Source organism: Aythya ferina (assembly GCF_964211825.1).
Source record: "Aythya ferina genome assembly, chromosome: 16".
Lineage (NCBI taxonomy): Eukaryota > Metazoa > Chordata > Aves > Anseriformes > Anatidae > Aythya > Aythya ferina.
In genome coordinates, this window is record NC_140315.1 from 3,576,245 (window position 1) to 3,593,853 (window position 17,609).

At 52.4% G+C, this 17,609-nt stretch overlaps 1 protein-coding gene across 5 annotated transcripts in view; it reads left to right on the forward strand.

Annotated features, from left to right (window-relative positions):
* Positions 1–17,609, forward strand: part of LAMA5 (laminin subunit alpha 5) — an 84,066-nt gene that overhangs the window by 44,832 nt on the left and 21,625 nt on the right. For 2 of the 5 annotated variants that reach the window (XM_084537918.1, XM_084537919.1), the window contains exons 10-30: positions 297–431; positions 881–943; positions 2,200–2,340; positions 2,731–2,868; positions 3,296–3,430; positions 4,258–4,392; positions 6,241–6,378; positions 6,552–6,604; positions 6,795–6,894; positions 7,397–7,449; positions 7,845–7,950; positions 8,671–8,770; positions 9,045–9,201; positions 10,883–11,021; positions 13,836–13,978; positions 14,080–14,186; positions 14,708–14,861; positions 15,347–15,507; positions 16,081–16,189; positions 16,705–16,802; positions 17,298–17,499. In XM_084537918.1, the coding sequence (XP_084394044.1) occupies positions 297–431; positions 881–943; positions 2,200–2,340; positions 2,731–2,868; positions 3,296–3,430; positions 4,258–4,392; positions 6,241–6,378; positions 6,552–6,604; positions 6,795–6,894; positions 7,397–7,449; positions 7,845–7,950; positions 8,671–8,770; positions 9,045–9,201; positions 10,883–11,021; positions 13,836–13,978; positions 14,080–14,186; positions 14,708–14,861; positions 15,347–15,507; positions 16,081–16,189; positions 16,705–16,802; positions 17,298–17,499 (2,567 nt within the window). Of the gene's footprint in view, positions 1–296; positions 432–880; positions 944–2,199; positions 2,341–2,730; positions 2,869–3,295; positions 3,431–4,257; positions 4,393–6,240; positions 6,379–6,551; positions 6,605–6,794; positions 6,895–7,396; positions 7,450–7,844; positions 7,951–8,670; positions 8,771–9,044; positions 9,202–10,882; positions 11,022–11,294; positions 11,425–13,835; positions 13,979–14,079; positions 14,187–14,707; positions 14,862–15,346; positions 15,508–16,080; positions 16,190–16,704; positions 16,803–17,297; positions 17,500–17,609 lie in introns of all 5 variants that reach the window. The other 3 variants (XM_084537920.1, XM_084537921.1, XM_084537922.1) reach the window with 3 other exon arrangements.

A 17,609-nucleotide genomic window follows, 5' to 3' on the forward strand; every position in this document is an offset into this window, starting at 1 on the left:
GGTGTGTCCAAGGCTGGAGTGACCTAAAACTGTGTTGTCACCTCTGCTGTACCCCCACGGAAATCCAATCTTAGCTGCTGTCTCTGTGCCCTTTCAGCCAGTAGCCACAAACCACTGCTGGCTGTGCCTCTAAGCCAGACCCTCTCAAAATCACTCTTTTTTATTTCTGGAAGGAATTCATATCGGATGGTGGGGGCTCTTGCAGATATTCTGTGGTTTAGCAATGCCCCTGCAGTGCTTGTGGCTGGCAAGGGTCTTGATCAGTGATGGCCACTGCTGCTTGTCCCTCCCTGCAGGCTGTAACTGCGAGTCTGACTTCACCGATGGCACCTGTGAGGACCTCACCGGCCGCTGTTACTGCAAGCCCAATTACACTGGGGAGCGCTGTGATGCCTGTGCCGAGGGATACCTCGACTTCCCCCACTGCTACCGTAAGTACAGCAAGGTCTCGGACCTCATGGACCCAGCGGGCACAGAAGTAGTCAAAGCTTTCTTTGTGGCTGCTCTTTAGAGGTCTTTCCTTCACACCACGTTGGCAGTCCAGTCTCGGGAGTGGTTCCCACTGGTGTGGATGGAGCTGTGCTCGGCCTCAGTGGAGGCTGGAGCAGAGCAGAGCTGAACCCAGCTCCCTGTAGTCAGTGGGAACTTCCCGTCTGCCTAGAGTCTGACTGCTGACTTCTGTGTTGGAGAGAGAAAGACATCCTTCCAGAGCCCGGGTCTGAAATGGCTGTAATTGTTTTTTATATAGCGGGATGTCTGCACTTCGTTATGTGTTTCACATTCAGCCTGTTCAGTTTTGGGACCCTCAACCCATTGCTGTTCTGACAGGGTTTCTTTGAGTGTGTGCAATGACCTGTGCGGTGTCTCTTTCTCCAAATAGCTGTTCCAGCTTTCGCTTACAACGATACCGGAGAACAAGTGCTCCCTGCGGGACAGATAATAAGTAAGCACTGCAATTTTCCTTGCTGCTTTGGCAATCACCCTGCTGTTATTACTGTTATACCTCGCTGCCTAATGCGAGATCAGGTCTTCAGCTTACTGGCCTTGTACGTTATAAGGGACAGCCCTGAAACAGAGTGGTTCTGAGAGAGGAGACAGCTGTAGGGCAAAGTAACTGTGGGTCCAGGCCAAGTGGGGATGTCCCCCTCTGTAAGGAACACCCTAAAAGCATGGAGGGGCTGTGGCTGAGGTGGAACTCGAGCTGTGTTCTCCCAGATCTTAATCTTTGGGTTTTGGGACACACCTGTACCTGTGCCACACCTGCATTTTCTGCATTCTCCGTGTGGTGGAAGGCACAGTGGGTCCACGCTGACAGCCCTGCTGCACAATGCCACAAGTGCACAAACTCCTGGGAAGCATCCACAGGCGGCTGCTCGCTCTGTGTTGCTTCCTGTGTTGTTTTCAGTGTTCACCCATGCCCTCATCCACGCTCCCCTCCAACTCCCTCCTCTCTGATCACCCCTCTCAGTTGATCTCACCCTTTGTCTTTGTTTCTTTTCCCACTGAGTCCTCCTTTGTCTCATGCTCCCCAGCGTGCTGGAGATAACCTTTTCCTTCCTTCTGATATTTTAAACTCCATATCTTCCAGGCAGGTTTTTCTTTCCTGAGCTGGAACTTCTCACTTCCCTTCCCATTTCCCTGCCTCCCCCTTCCTCTGGTTCTTGGATGATTTCTGCACTTCCCTCCCCAGCCCATCCCCCTGTGCTACTGCAGGAGGCAGGGTTGGCTGAGGGCCTCAGCACTGCTGGCCCAGGGCACCAGCCTGCCCTGACAGTGAGAAGGGCTCAGATGCAGCTGAGCATAGAGTGGCCAGAGAAGGAACCCAAACCCCACCGTGGTTAGGTGAAGTTTGGTTATTCATGCACAGCTCTTGGGCAGTGCTGCACCAAATCAGCCTCCTGGGTTTGTGCAGTCATTGTTTGCCTGCCCTGTGCATTGCCCTGTTGCAGGCCAGCACCTTGCACCTTGCATGATGCTGATATTTCCCAGTCACCCTGCAACCCCCTGAGCCAGCCGTGCTGGTCGGCTGAGCAGGGTTTGGTTAAAAGATTTGCATCCGATAGGAACGTTATTAGGGAGCAAACCTAAGTTAGGGGGCAAACCTAAGCTGTCACCTCTCACTGCAACCCCTTCCCTGACTTCTGGGGCACAGAGTTCAGCCGACAGCACGGTGTTGTTGCTCGTTGTGTCCCCCTGCAGACTGTGATTGCTACGCCGGTGGGACGGAAGGCAACGCCTGTCGCAAGGACCCTCGGGTGGGGATGTGCATGTGCAAACCCAACTTCCAGGGGACACACTGCGACCAGTGCGCTCCAGGCCACTACGGACCCAGCTGCCAGCGTGAGTGATTCCGGGTTAGCGGCCTCGAGCCTCCCCCTGCTGGCCTCTCTCCCGGGGAGAAGCATGCCTCTCCCCATCCTCAGGTTGTGCTGGGGAGGAGGAATTCTCCAGCCCTACTTCCAAGAGACAAATTCCCAGGACTTTCGCTGGTATTTTCCACCCAGCCCTAACCCTCCAGTGTCCATCCAGCCTCGGGGTGCTCTTGAGAAATTCCGTAGGGATGTGAGCTATGGGCTGGGCATGTTAACTGTCAGCCGTGTCCCCTGTGGTGTGTCCAGTGACTGCATTTCCACCCCAGAAGAACGGGCAGCTTGGTTCCTTTCCTAGGAAGAAAAACCGCTTAATTAACTAGTAACTGCTTAATTAACTAGTGTCCTTGTTGCTTTCCAGCCTGCCAGTGCTCCGGCCCCGGTCAGTACGATGGCACCTGTGACAGCGAGACAGGACAGTGTCTGTGTCGAACGGGATTTGAAGGGCACTCGTGCGATCAGTGCGCTCCCGGCTACTTCAACTACCCGCTGTGCCAGCGTGAGTATCCGTCCTTCCAGGGGCCTGGGGGGCGTGCGTGTCTCTGCTCTGCAAATGGGTCAGAGTGCATCAGGTCTGAAAAACTGTCTGAAGACAGTCTCTGCCCTGCTTACAGATACTTTACTGGGAAAAAAGATAGTAAGAAGTGAGCACAAATAGTGGCAGTCAGGGTGACAGCAGCAGTCTGCCTCTGCCAACTTTAGGGTAGATGTTACAGCAGAGTCAGCCTGCAGGTAGGGTTTTGAAGGAATACCAGAAGTGGTGTTGTGGGCATTTTGGAGAATGTGCAAAAATTTGCAGAGATAACAGTTTGAATGCTTAGGGCAGCACCTACATGCCCATTTGAGAGCTTCATAAAAAGTCCCATTTTACCACGAGCTTTGTCCTGTACTCCCAGAGCAGAGCAGACGTTTTCTCTCTCTTGCAGTGTGCGGCTGCAGCGCTGTTGGGACGCTGCCGGGAGGCTGCGACTCCTCTGGGAGGTGTTTCTGCAGGCCTGAGTTTGCCGGGCCGAGGTGTGAGCAGTGCAGCGCTGGGCACCACTCCTACCCCCACTGCTACGGTAAGAGCACGGCGTTGAGGTGAAGAGGGGGGGATGTCCACGTGTCAGAGTGCTGCCCTGAAAGGCACGGGGTGCTTTGTCTCCCCAAAACACCTCTCAGTAGAGGAACAAGCTGGCTCCGTGTTGGCAAGGCAGCTGAAAGGCATCCGAGGTTTCCTCATGGCAGAGTGAGGTGATGTGTAGCTGAACGCAGAGGAGAGAAGCCATCCCAGCTCCCTGCTCAGCACCCATCAGCCGTGCATGTCGCATGAGCGTGCCTCAAATTCTTGTTATTCACGTGGGATGTTTTGATGAGGGTTAGCACTCAGTTCCTGCTGGCCTGTCACCTTCCAAAAAACACGCCTTTTCTCAGATGTTGGTGCTTCCCAAAATGAAAACCCATGTGATTTGCACAATGAATTTGGCAGGCTTGTTCTGCAGGTTATGGATCGTGCCAAAGCCTGAAGGACAAAGCTTTTTTTTTTATCAGTCACGTTTCCTTATTCCAACCCGTCTGTGACCTGATGTCTCAGCTCCTGCCTTTTTATCTCTCATTGGTGCATTAATCTACTAAACTGCTGAGGAACATTGAATTGGCTGTAAAAACCTCTCAGGGGCATTTTCCTGGTATGGCTATGTTTTTAAATTAAAGTATTCCCCATCTCTCTGGAGAATTAAGAAAATTCATTTCTGATGGAAGTATTCCCCGTCTCTCTGGAGAATTAAGAAATTAATTCATTTCTGATGGAAATAGCTACTTCCTGTGGGACTGAGCAACAATTCAGAGCAGCAGTGGTTGGCCATAGCTCGTGTGTTCCCTCAGACTACCGAGAGTCTTGCTCTTGCAGCCTGTTCCTGTGATTCCCGAGGTGCGGTGGACAACAACTGCAGCCCAGCTGGCCAGTGCCGATGCCAGGTGAATTTTGCAGGGCACACCTGCAGCCAGTGCGCCCTGGGCTTCTACGGCTACCCCAGCTGCACACGTGAGTAGCCACCCTTGGGAGAGGATCCTAGGGGAGGAGCTGCTGCTGTTGTTATTGAAATGGTTTTCTTGTCCGTAATCCATGGCTAAGGGTTATACATGAATACAGCTGGCTCTTGCAGCAGGGATCAGTTTTCCTGTGTACGGTTCACCTGGCTATCCACCTGATAGGTGTGCTTTATAATGGGCAAATATTGCTAAGGAGTGCTTCCCAGAGGCTGTGCAGTTTTGGCTCCCCCAGTTCATTCATAGTCACTAACAGCAGAAGCTTGGGTCTGCCTGCTTGGTTTGGAGATGAAACCCGGTCTGGATATATGGCCTCTGTACCAGGGAGCTCTTAAGAAACAGACCTACAGAGTTTGAACTGGGGAGCAGCTGTGGGTCAGATTTCCTCTCTGGAAGAAGTGTGTGCAGATGAACATAAAACTTGCTGAGTTGCATCTGTCTGTCCTGGGATCTGAGAAGGCTGATGTTTTCCCAGCAGTCTCAAACCACGTGTTCAGATTATATTTTGGTGCCATGAGACGTTCAGACGTGGCTCACAGGACACAATTAGGCTCTTCAGGGCTTGCTCCACCCTAGTTCATGCCAATGCACAGCAACTGTGCTGAAACCAGCTGGAGTACAGTTGCACAACAGGCTGAACAACGCAGATCAGGATTTGGGGTTTCAAGTCAGCCTCAAATTCAAGGTGGCATGGTGAGAGCCTCACAGCAGATTCCCTGGGTGCTGCATCATTCCTGCTGGTGCCAGGGCTGAGCGATGCCTGTGGCAGGTGCCTGCAGCCCCAGGAATTCTGGATAGCCTTCTGCAGCTCTGGGCAGTGTCCTCTATCCCTCCCCGTCGGCAGTCCGGCTGGAAGCCAGATGTACTCTTATGTCTCCCGGCAAGAATTTACTGCTCATTAAAAAATAATCTGTGATACAGTTTCCCTGAAGCAACAAAAGAGCATCATCACCCTCTTGCACCATACTAAATGTGGATGCCTGAGCCACGGCCAGCTGGCAGAGCGCTCCTAGCAAATGCTGATGCCGGCAGTATGCCTTTGAAGAGGCTGGAGACATGGATGAAATGGTCTTGCAGGAATTCAGTAGTCTTTTTTTTTTTAATATCCTACAGCAATATCCAGATAGCAGAGCTGTAGAGGAGTCATAGCAAGGAAAGAGGAGAAGAACATGTTTTTGTTTGTTTGTTTTTAAATCTGTAGCTTAATTAACAGTGTTTTGCTGTGCCAGTCCAAGGCGTCAGCTTAAAACCTCCCCCCTTGGCATCAGAGCAGGGATTTGAGGAGCTCCCAAGAGCTGCCCGACAGCTTGCTGACCTTTCATGCGATAGGGCCGCAGGATCTCTCCGTGCACTCACAGCAGGCAGGTTGGGTTATACAGGAAGCTGCAGAGCCACTGCCCTGCCTTGCCCTCAGCTGCTGGCAGTGCCACGGCTGTGTCTGGTGCTGCAGACCTGCTGCCTGTCCTCAACAGCCCCAGGGCAGACACTGATGGCTGAACGCTGCTCTTAGGAGCCTAGGCTTCTGTAGGGTCTGATCTTTCACTGGTTGCTGACCTTTTGGGGGTGAGATCATGCAATCCCCTTTTCTTTAACCAGAACTCCTCCCAGAACCGAAATAACACCTCACTATAGATGAAAGGCTGTGATAAAAATGTGAAAAGCATTGTTTTTCTTACCTTTTTTTTTTTTAACTAAATCAAAGAACGAGTCTGTTATTTATAACCTGTGCTTTTGACTGCTTGGGTGAAGGTCAGGCAGACAAAAGAGGCTGCTGGTGGGAAGCCTTGAAGGCAGGAGCCTTTGTGCCCTGCAGGCCCAGCAGTTGCTTTCTCCTCTTTTGCAGCTTGCCAGTGCTCCAGGGAGGGCTCTCTGCACAGCACGTGCGACCAGGAAACAGGGCAGTGCAGCTGCCGGCCCAAAGTGACGGGACTGCGCTGCGATAGCTGCGTGCCGGGCGCCTATGGATTTCCACACTGTGAAGGTAGCCCCCTTCTCCTCCCTGGGGCAGGGATTCTGCTCTGGGACGTGGTGTGGTGCTGGGAAATGGGCATGTTGCTCCCCAGCAGCTGTGTCAGGAAGAAATAACCATCTCGAGGAGCAGCCGGGGTGTGAGCTGTCTCTTTATCAATCCCTCCTTGTGCCTCTCTTTTCTAGTGGGCTCCTGTAACCCTGCGGGGTTGGTGACTGCAGATCCCTCACTGGCTCCGGTGAGTACCAAACGAACCTGCCAGCAGCTCGGGTCATTTTTTCGCTTGATCCCCTTTTTCTCACTTTGGGATGAATCCTTCCTTAAGCACAGTGCTCAAAACAGCCATTGTCCACTCAAGGGTAGCAGACACCACGCCCAGACACTGTACTGCGAGTTCTCACCTGCTCCTTTCTCCTCCCTTTCTCCAGGGCTCCTGTGCGTGTCGGGCGTACGTTGAAGGCCCAGCTTGTGACAGATGCAAGCCCTTGTACTGGAACCTGACCCCGGAGAATCCCTACGGCTGCACGAGTAAGGAAATGGCACATGCCCAGCCTCAAAAAGCCCCTTCCGTGCTGTAATGGTGCAAGACCCACACCTAAGCCTGTGGGGATCATCACTGCTGGATAGATGTGATACCTTTCCTTCCTTTTTCCCAGTGAGACACAGGTCAAAGGTAGAGGTGTCTGGGGAGGGGGAGAGGTTAGAGCCCAAATCTTTCTGCTTGGTACAGAACGCAGGGCTCGTGCAGTGAGTTGTGCCACTCTCAGCCCTCCCTGCAGACATTGCACACTTAGGTTTTCATGGCCTGCTGTGCAGAAAAGTTGAATGTCTTGGACAGCTGTGTCTGCAACAGTAACTGCCCCAAAATGACAAGTGAGCCCTCGTGCAGTTCTACCCCCTGCTTGCCCAGTTCCCAGCTCCTCTTGTCCTAGTCGGTGTCCTCTGATGTGCTGGGGACTGTCACCCGTCAGGCTTCTCCTCAGGTGCTGATTGCTTTTCTTGGCTTTCTTGTTCATCTCCCCCTCTCCAGGCTGCAAGTGTGATACCAAGGGCACCATCAGTGGAATCGCAGAGTGCCAGCAGGTGAGCTTGCTCCTCTCTGCCTCTGGGCACCTCCCAGTCTGTGCTGTGCTGGGAACATTTCGGCTCTGTCTCCAGCAGCTGCTGCTGGAGAAGCCTGTCCTGACGCTGAGCTCTCAAAGGTTGCACCACAATCTGTGCTTGCATGAGAACATAGGATTAAGACCTGTCATAAATTAGGCACCTAAATATTTCTGTGTCTGGCCCAGGATGCCTGGTTTTTTGTTTGCCTGCATTTTTGGGTAATTGCACTTATCTGGCCCACCCACGCACAGGAAGCATGAAACTCAAAATGCTCCTCCAGTATCCCAGACTAGGACCCAAATAGCTGAGGGATGGCTCAGCCATGACGAGCAGCGGGAGGGAACAAGCTCTTCTTTCTGCCTGCTCTCTCCTAGGGCGACGGGCAGTGTTTCTGCAAACCAAACACCTGTGGCCAGTTCTGCTCAACGTGCAAGGACGGCTACTTCAGCATGGAGAATGCAAATTACTTTGGCTGCCAAGGTGAGTCCCCTTCTGGTGTGTCAGGTGAAGGGGGGAGGGCACAAAAGCTGGCCCTAAAACATGTGTCTGCACATAACCCCTTGACTGGTGGCCTCGGAGGAAAGGAGCAGGGCATGTCCCACCTCCTGCTTTGGAACAAACCATGGTCCAGAGCAGGTGTTGGATCTTGCTGTGTATCTGGAGACCCAACTGGGTAGATGCTAGTGGACAAAGGACAAATGTCCATCACGCTGGGAAACGAAAGGCCAGGAAAGCACCTCTGGGTGCTGCTTGCCTCAGAAACTGGTGTGCTGAAACCATCGCTCGCGTCCTTGCAGCTGCACCCCATCTTCCTCCTGCCGGGAGCAGGTGGACGTGGGGTTGGCTGCTCTCCATGGTGCCCATGGGAAGAGAGGAAGGAGGAGATCCGGCCGCTGTCGGCTGGCCCCACACGGTCCCGGAAGGGCTGGGAAGAGGGAGCGAGGCTGCTGCTGGCGGCAGGGCTGCGGCACCCGGCCGTGAGGGTTTGCAGACCTTGTTACTCCCGCAGCCGTCTGGAAATAGCTCGGCGCTGAGGTGGAAGAGGAGCTGGTCCAAGTGGGGCCGGGGCCAATATGAAAACGGATACAATGGAATAAAAATAGTGGCCCCAGCCTCCCCACCCGCTGGGGCGCGCCTTTGATTAGGGACCAGGAGCTCGTTAGCACGGGGGGAATGTAAACAGGTGCTTCCTGCCCACAGGCTGCCGCTGCGACGTTGGCGGGTCCCTGGGGCCATCCTGCGAGGAGCGGAGCGGAGCCTGTCGCTGCCGTCAGAGCACACGCGGCCCCACCTGCGCTCAGTAAGCTGCTAGCACCTCAGGGTGCCCGGCCTCTCGTTCGCTGTCTCGGGGCTGGTGGCCTCTGCCACCACTGGGATGGGGACCTGACCCTCCGGGCTGCTGTCACATCAGCCGCGTGCATGGCAGAGCTGTCCTCCTGCCCGCAGGGGTGGCATGCAGAAGGGTCCGTCACTAACATCTAACACCTCAAAAGGCTCAAGGGAACGTTGGTGAGCGGGTCAGGAGCCTTTCCTTCCAGATAACTAGGTGTAACGGTGCTCCTTCTCTTCCGCAGACCTGCCCGGGACCATTATTTCCCTGACCTTCACCACCTGAAATTTGAGCTGGAGGAAGGGACCACGCCAGCCGGCCGGGCCGTGCGCTTCGGCTACAACCCCCTGGAGTTTGAGGGGTTCAGCTGGCGAGGATATGCCCAGATGTCCTCCATCCAGGTACGCCTGCTGCCTCCAGCCCAGCCCAGCTCCCACTGCGGAGGATGTGGCTGGTATGGAGAGCTGATGTGCTTTTGGCACACATCTTTTACCCCAAGTGCTTCTCAAACCCCCAAAGTCACATGACAGCCAACATAAACAGCACAGGGAATATATATAGCCTGTTTGTGCAGATATTTCCTGTAGTGCTAGGGACAGCATAGACTGATGAGGGGAAAGATCCTAAATTGGGAGTCCCCTGACATCCTAATCCGGTTAGATAACGGTGGTAGCTTGGTGATTACTTACAGGGATGTCTGTAAACACTGTATCTGGGTTTCCTTGTGGCTATTTCATCTGACTCTGCTCTTTCCTGCATCTCTCTGCATAACCTTCTCTCCCTTTTCCAAAAATAAATTAGATCCCTCTTTGCTGCCATGTCTGGCTTGGATCTCTTGTTACTGGTCTGCCTCTGCTCTTGCTGATAGATGGTTTGCCATAATGATGGTTTACACTAACCGGGAGTTGTCTGAGCCCCACAGATGAAGCTATTTCATCTGTTGACCCTTCTTTTATTTTTTTTTTCCTTGGGTGGATTCTTCTTCTGCATGGCACCTGCAGAAGCATCACCTGTGTGCGTGTTTGGGGATGGGGTGCAGGGCAGTGATTCTCTGACAGTCTTGTCCCATGTAAGATGTTCCTTATTCTGGTGCATTTACTTTCAGTTTTCTTGGCTTTTTACATGCTTAAGTGAAATAACAGAGGGGACAAAAATGAGCCATTTCCCGTTGAATTTGTACATAAGAGCTAGGCAACAAACTGCTGTAGGCTGCCTTGAGAAAACCCTAGCCTTAAGGTTTAAGTATGAAGCTCATGCTCAAGCTCGTGGCTTTGTTTTACATCCAGCATTGGCAATGAGATAGAAATAGGCCTTGGCAGAAGGTCAAGCTCATGGCTTTCTGCTGGCAGGTCTCTCCTGTAGTTTGCTCTTTGCAAGGTCCTTCCAGTTTGCTCTCCAGTGGGAAGAAGGTGTGTAACTGGAGCTTCAGGGAGTGTCCCCAGCCATACCCCCTGCTTCGCTCTTTAGGCAGAAGGGTATTTAAGCAGGTGCTTAGATCTCTTTAAAACGAGTAGGATGAAGCATCTACTTAGCTGGTACCTTCCCAAACAGTGTCCAGACAGGCGGAGGGCTGACACGTCCCTCAGTGGCACATTCCCTTGGCACCACTAGTTCGTAGCGCTGCGGGTTTCTGGGGATGAGGCACCAGCTCCATTTGTAGCCTTCTCTGTAGGCATCTGGGCAGAGACCTGTAAGCACAGGAGCTTCAGTGTTTGGTCCCTGCCAGCTGGTTATGTCACAAAGCCCAGAAGCAACACACAGATAAGAAAAACAACTTCTTAAAACCTCTCCTCTGGCACGGCGCGTGCCCCAGGATAGCCGAATGACCCCGCTGTGCCAGAGAATCTTCCCCGTGGGGTTGGAGCCTCTCCACCCAACTCCTGAAAGCAGTTTGTTCCCTCCGTGGGTGGCCCTGGAAGGGACAGCGTGGCGAGGCAGGGCCGATGTGCTTGTCTTCTCCTTGCGCTGTGGCATGTCGCTTTGGGAGCAGTGAGCCGAGCGGCTGCGCTTAGGCTGGTGGCTGTCGGCGGTGGAGGTAATTGAAGGTGTGCTCTGCTTCTCTCCCCTTTCTCTCTCCACCAGCCCAAGGTAGTGGTGACCCTCAATGTGACTTCCCCCGACCTCTTCCGCCTCGTCTTCCGCTACGTCAGCCGGGGGCCCGCCAGTGTGGAAGGGAGGGTCTCGGTCGTTGAGGAAGGAAAGTTTAATGTTTGTGACAACTGTAAGTGCATTTTTCGCTTCTAGCCTAACTCAGAGCATCCCACACTGCGACACTACTCCTCCGCCCCTTCTCCTGTCCCAGGTGTGCCCATCCCAAGCGTCCCCATCCCAGACGGCCGGCCAGTGCTGTGCCCTGGGGTAGCAAGGGAGGGGGAAGCGAGGCAGGCAGGCAGGCAGGCAGGCAGGCGGGTCAGGCTCTCCCGCAGCGTGGGTGAGCGGCCAGGAGCTGGCCTCCCAGTGACGTGTGCCCCATGTGCTTTTTTGCTTTTTGCAGAATAAAATCAGAGTCACTGTAGACGTGAAGGAGGCAGAGCTCTATCTGTTCCATGTCATCCTGAGGTATATTAATTCAGGAGGGGCCACTGTGTATGGCAAAATTACAGCTTATCAGCCACGAAGGAGAGGTAAGGATCCCAGACTGCCCTGCTCCCCTGCACCATCGCCACCTCCTCCCCATCCCAGGCAACCTTCTGCATCATCCTTTCCAGAAGACACTTCCATACGGCTTTATCCCATTAGTCCTGCCTTTCCAATTCAGGCTGATTTCAGCCTGCAGCCCCCCTTATTTAACAAAGCAGTGGCAGGCTGGTCCCAGTCCTGGGGCTGTGCGTTGAGGACTGTTGTCAGCCAGGCTGTTGTTGGGTAAGGCTGCTGTACAGCTAGGTGCAGTCTCTCCAGCAAGGGTCAGAATCGCCTCAGTGCCCCAGGCAGAACTGAGCTGAGTTTCCACAAAAGCAGAATGGGACAAATGCTGGGAGCTGGATCCAAACTTTGGCTGCTGGGCATGGTTTTATTTCACAGATGCCCTCATGTGGCAAGCCTGTCCTTGCCTTGTGCTTCTCTCAAGCCAGGCTGCTGGCTTTGTAGAGTGCAAGCTTTGGAAGTGACTTGGAATTGCATGTGTTATAAAGGCAATGCACTCAGGTAGTTAGTTTCTTACCAAGGCATGAGCTGCTGGAGGGGAAGACGAGACACCAAAAGATGGCTGAACAAGCCTAGAGACCTGGGAATCGATTATTCTGGGAATCAGTGTGAGCAAGATTGCATGGGGACAGAGCTGAAGCCATGCAAGTGCCTTAGGACACAGCTGGCTGATTATTTTTACCACTCTAACAACTCTGCGTTGACATTGTCCAGCTGTACAATGCTGTTGAGATCAGCTAACTAATGTATCAGTGTGAAGTTCTGTCCTCTGTCTTAAATTGACATAGAAGATGTTTTGCCTTTGATATCATATGCAAGGTTTGAAATGCCAAGATATTATTTTTCTACCTTTTTTTGAGGGAAAAAAAAAAAAAAGCTGTTTATTTTTATAGCCATACTACACAGCAGAAAGCCCAGAGAAGCATGAGCCACACTGATGCTTCAGGATCTGACCAAAGGTCTGGAAGTATTTAATCTTTTCTATCCAGTAGCAGAGCTCATTTGCCTTATGATGGGTTTCCCTCTTTGCTCAAAGGCAACACTTGATTTTTGTAGTGTTGAAGGCAAACTGCCTGACCAATACAGCAGCAATGATATCTAGGAGGGCAGCTTCCTTGGTAGCCAAACTGGCTCCAGAAACACTGCCTGGGTAGAATGGGCTTCTGATGGCAAAGGACAAGTGACTTGGAAAGAAACTGAAAGGACAGATTGAACCATTCTCTCTCTCCCTGCGTGAAGAAGATAAGTGAGAAGATGTGGCTTGCAAACAGGGAAGCCTTTTCCAGGTATATAATCTACTGACCAATTTGTCCTGCCCCACCTCCACAACCCCTCTCAGTTTGAGTTGTGCATCCAGTCAAAGGGATGTCACACTGCAGCTGCTCAGGAAATCTGCCCCGTTGCCTGTTGAGGGAAATCTCTTCATTCCTTGCATCCTCACCTTTGCTTCCCATCTGAGAAAGTGAGGGCTTGGCCTCAGCTGGTGCCAGGCGTGTTGCAGACCTAGCACACAGGAGAAGAGACTGCCTTACCCCAGCAGCAGCACAAGTCCTTGCTATAGCTTCTGACCCTCTGCACTATGCCTTGATGCCCGTGTACCATACTAGGGTTGTCAGTGTGACATTCTCCACTTCTTCATCTCATCTGCTCACCAGGCAGCCACAGTCAGTGAATGCTTCTTAATCGTGTGCTTCAAAACCCTCCTGAGACTGTAAACAGGCAGGCAGTCTGCTCCTAGGTGCTGTTTTCATTTTTGCATCCAAAGTTAATGAATTCAAAGGTTACAGAAATGTGTCGGCAGAGCCATGGAGCTGTTCAACTGCAGCAGGATCAGGACTAAAATCTCTTCTGTCCTGTCAGTTAAAATCAATGTCTAAATCTCAGGCACAGAGAGTTTATTGCTGGCAAGAAAGGAGCACAGACTGAGGGGCTGAGAGTTTGCCAGAAGGCAGGTATCTTGCCCATGGAGCTGGGGTGAGAATACCCCTAAGGAAAAGTGTACCTGGGCAATTCTTTTTGTCTGTCTCAGAATAAACTCTTCACAGAGGACTTCCTTCTCTAGCAGCCAAACTGCTCTTTGGGATGCAGTACTCTGTGCTTTGCAGTCCAGGGAGGCAGAGCACACTGTGAGAGCCGTGGATTCTCACTAAGGATTGCAGAGATCATTTTTTTTTCTCCCATTAAGCTACTGAGTAGATTTAGAGTGGATGCCTCTGTTACGGGTTGGTGTGGGGTTGTGGTGCCTCTGCTACAGCAGCACCAAAAGAGCAGGAGCCCAGGACTCCCTGCTGCATTACAGAGCCGCTCCCCTCAGCGTACCCTCTGATTTGCAGCCCCAGGCTTCCCATCTCCTCCCCGATGCCTTCACAGCCTCTTGTCCCTCCCACTCCAGGTACAGAGCAGACCAAGCAGATTGTCTTTGCACCCAGCACAGAGCCAGCCTTTGTCACCGTCCCCCAGAACAGCTTTGGGGAGCCATTCGTACTCAACCCCAACACCTGGTCTCTGGTTGTTGAAGCAGAGGGTGTGCTGCTGGTAAGGACCAGTCCCTGCACTCCGTCCACCACGGGGAGCTTCAGCAGCTCCCCGGGGGCAGGTGTCCCAAATAGAACTAACTCTCCTATTTCTCCTCCTAGGACTATCTGGTTTTGCTGCCCAGCTCATACTATGAAGCTCCAATCCTGCAGCTAAAGGTCACGGAGCCATGTACATACCAGCCAGCCCCAGAACAAGCTACCCAGAAGTAAGAGTCCCCACGTCTTTGTGCTGTGTGAGATCTATTCTCTAGCTCCTCTTGGCATGAGGTCAAGAAATACACACAGTCCACGTTCTGCGAGGGTCTGAATGCAGTAAAACTGTTTTGTGGAGTACTTGCCATGGTTGATAACATCTTGCCATGATTGATAAGACCATAGCCCCTTTGCTATGCTGGAATGTGTTCTCAGTGCCCAGGACCTCTCTGTCCATGTTGGCAGGAAGGCTGCTTGGATTCTGGACATTAGTTGTCCCCTCCACTAGTTGCAGTGATCATCAGTATAAACATTGCAAGGGGAGAAGCATTTTGTTGTTACTGCCCTTGGTGGTCCTATAATATACCCTGTCTTGCTCCACACTGCCCCGAGATGCTCCTTTGGGTGCTGGAGCCCTCATGTTGAACTAAAGCCTTCTTCAGACGTTGCTGGGATCCTGTCACACGGGTGCTCTTGACTCTTACAACTTTGATCTAACAGCAGTACTTCCCAAATTCTTTCTCAATGCTTTTAGCTGCCTCTTGTATAAGTACCTGTCTGTGGACGGCTTCCCTGCTGTGTCCGGGGTGGACGCGGTGTGCAGGCTGGATAACCGCTTACCCAGAGGGTGTCCCACGGAGCAGCTCACGCTTTTCCATCCCTGGATGGCAACATGCAGTGGCAACGATGTGAGTAGCACTTCTGTTCCACTCCTTGCACAAGTACTGTGGTCACTTCATCCCCTCAGTCTCTCCTTGTACCCCCAGAGTGTTCCCTGAGAGTCTACAGCTTGCAGGTAGCAGAGGGACGATACTCTGCAGCCAAAACAACACAGAAAGACAAACCTCAAGGTGTAAATCTGGAACAAATCTCTCTGAGCAAACAAGCAGCACGTGCCTTTGAATATGGGTTGTCCTGTCCTGATTCACTGAGCAGTAACTGCTCCACAGGGGCAGAGGGAGATCGATTTGAAGCTTTGAACACCTTTGGAATCAGGATCACTTGAAATACCACAAATGAGTGCTGGGACATATCTCCTCCCACGAGAGGTGCAAACTTCAGCTTGTGCATGGGCTGTGCAGAGGAGGCTGGTTTGCAGCACAGGCACCCTGCATGCACTCGCTGTGGGGAGTGGGACAGGAGACCCCCCTTCAATTGTCTCTCTGTCCTCCAGGTGGAAGTCCAGTTGTCGCTGCCTATTGCTCAGCCCGGACAATACGTGCTGCTGGTGGAGTACGCCAACACCAACGCTTTGCAGACAGTCGGCGTTGCTGTCAGCTCGCCACACCTGGCCATGCAGCAGGGCACCTTCACCTTCTACCCGTGTGTCTACAGGTATGGGCAGCTCTGAGACAAAGGTTTCGATCTTCCTGTGACATGGCGAGGACAGACTCCCTCAGTCGAGCTTTTTCTGCTTTATCACATAAACAAAGAATGCTGCAGCTTTGTGTATCTAAGCTGTGTACCTCCAAACTCAGCCTAGCTGGACATGATTTTAGTGACTGGCTGTCCCTGGGAACTACATGGTACCCCTGGAATACTACCTGTGCTGGTGTAGTCCTGTAGTACCTCTGCCAAGAGATGTATTGCTCCCCTTTACAGCTGGGTACGTTGTTAGGGGCCCTGATTTAGGGAACAGCCTACAGTGGGTTTATTGGAGCTGATGGTGCAGGTCAAACCCTGTCCCTTACAACAGAAGTGTCTGATTTCAGACTGCAACCTTTGCAATAGGAAACAAATGTCTGGGCTGTCCTTGGGAAACTTCACTCTTATGACTTGCCAGAAAAGGCATCAAAAAAGATTTACAGGGACTTTGTGTAAATGCCTTCAGGACATATAGCTGGCAAGACAAGAAATAGATCGTGACCCTGCTCAAGGCTGGCCTCAAAATCTGTGTTTGTCTCCCAGTTTCCTTTGTCGAGGGATTGCTGTAGATTCCCAGAGCCGCTTGGCAACTTTTGAACTTACCTCGGAGGCCACAATTCGGTTCATCGCTGATCTGGCTGACTTCTTCCTGGTAAGGCTCCCTGCGAGGGCAGCTCTGTTTGCAGGTTGCAAGGAGGAGAGGCAGGAGCAGCACCTAGTCCGTGGAAGGGCTTTCTGCTCCTAACTGGGCTGGATGCTAGATCTCCATCTGAGTCATGAGCAGTCCAAGGTGGAGAGTGTGCTCAGCAGTGTTGTGAAATAGACCATGAGATGTGGGTTTGGGAGAAGGTGGTCAGAAGAAGCTGCTCTTTGCAGAGGAAGCTCTGAGCAATGTGGCAGTGCTTCTTCCCATTTTACCTGGAGGCGTTCTTGTGGTTGCTTAGCTGAGGATAGAAGAAGCCATAAATATATGGAGCTCCTAAACACCTTAGGGCTTGTACCAGGGAAGGAGGGGCAGTAAGCAGGGGTGCAGCCTGCTGTGCATTAGCCAACATGTCTGATGAGGGGGGTGTTCAGTATGCTAAAGGTGGACTCCAAAGCTGCTGTGGAGTCATGGTGGCAAAGGCTGTTGTGTAACCAAGCGTCTCTCCTTCTCATGCCCTACAGCACAAGGTGTACCTCGTACCTGCTGCACAGTTCACCATGGAGTTTGTCGAGCCAAAGGTGCATTGCATCAGCGTCCATGGCACGTTCTCATCCAACAGGTAACAGAATCCCTCAGGATTTTAGTGTGAATGTGGCTGTTATCAAAAGCCCTCTTAAATTCTTGACACTGGAGAAAGAAATCTCTGGTGTAGGAGGCTGCAGTGAAGCTCCTCACCCATGGCCACCAAGCAGGCAGTGATGGAGTAAGGACTGGAAGTCAGGCAGCTGCTCCTTTCCCTAAACTCCACGTTGCCTCCTGGGGCAGATCCTCAGCTGTCGTCATGAACAGGCTTTCCTGTGCTTGCTCATATACAACAAGGGACACTCAATGTATCCAAATTCTTAACACTGCTCTGAATAAATAATTGCAGAGGGATTAGCCTTTGCAAGATTTCTGTCCTTCCTGCTGAACCTGTGTCCCAGAGCCTTAGGTCCCAGTAGAAAGCTCTCCCTCAGCAGCTGTCCTTCATAATCCTAAAGGTGTTATAGGGTGTGCTTATCCTGCCAGCATTGCCAAAGCCTCTCTCCTAACATCCCATCTTCTTCTTTTGCAGCAGTTCCTGCATTCCCTCAAGGTTTATGAAGCTCTCCCAGTCAATCATTTTGGAGGGGGGGCAGGCTCTGCCCATTGCCTCTGATGTCCCCCTGGCTCAGGCAGTCCACGTGGTTCCAGCCGGGGTCCCGCTAGAGCCTGCACCTCGGCCTCCCACAGCTGTGGACCCCGCTGCAAAACTCATCCTCCTGCAACAGCCCCAGGTAGCAGCATGAGCATGGGGTGGGCTTTTGTGGTGGTGCTGTAACACTGGACAGCTGGGGCATGGAACAGTTTTCATTCTTTATTCGGTAGCTTTAACAATTTAGCAGTT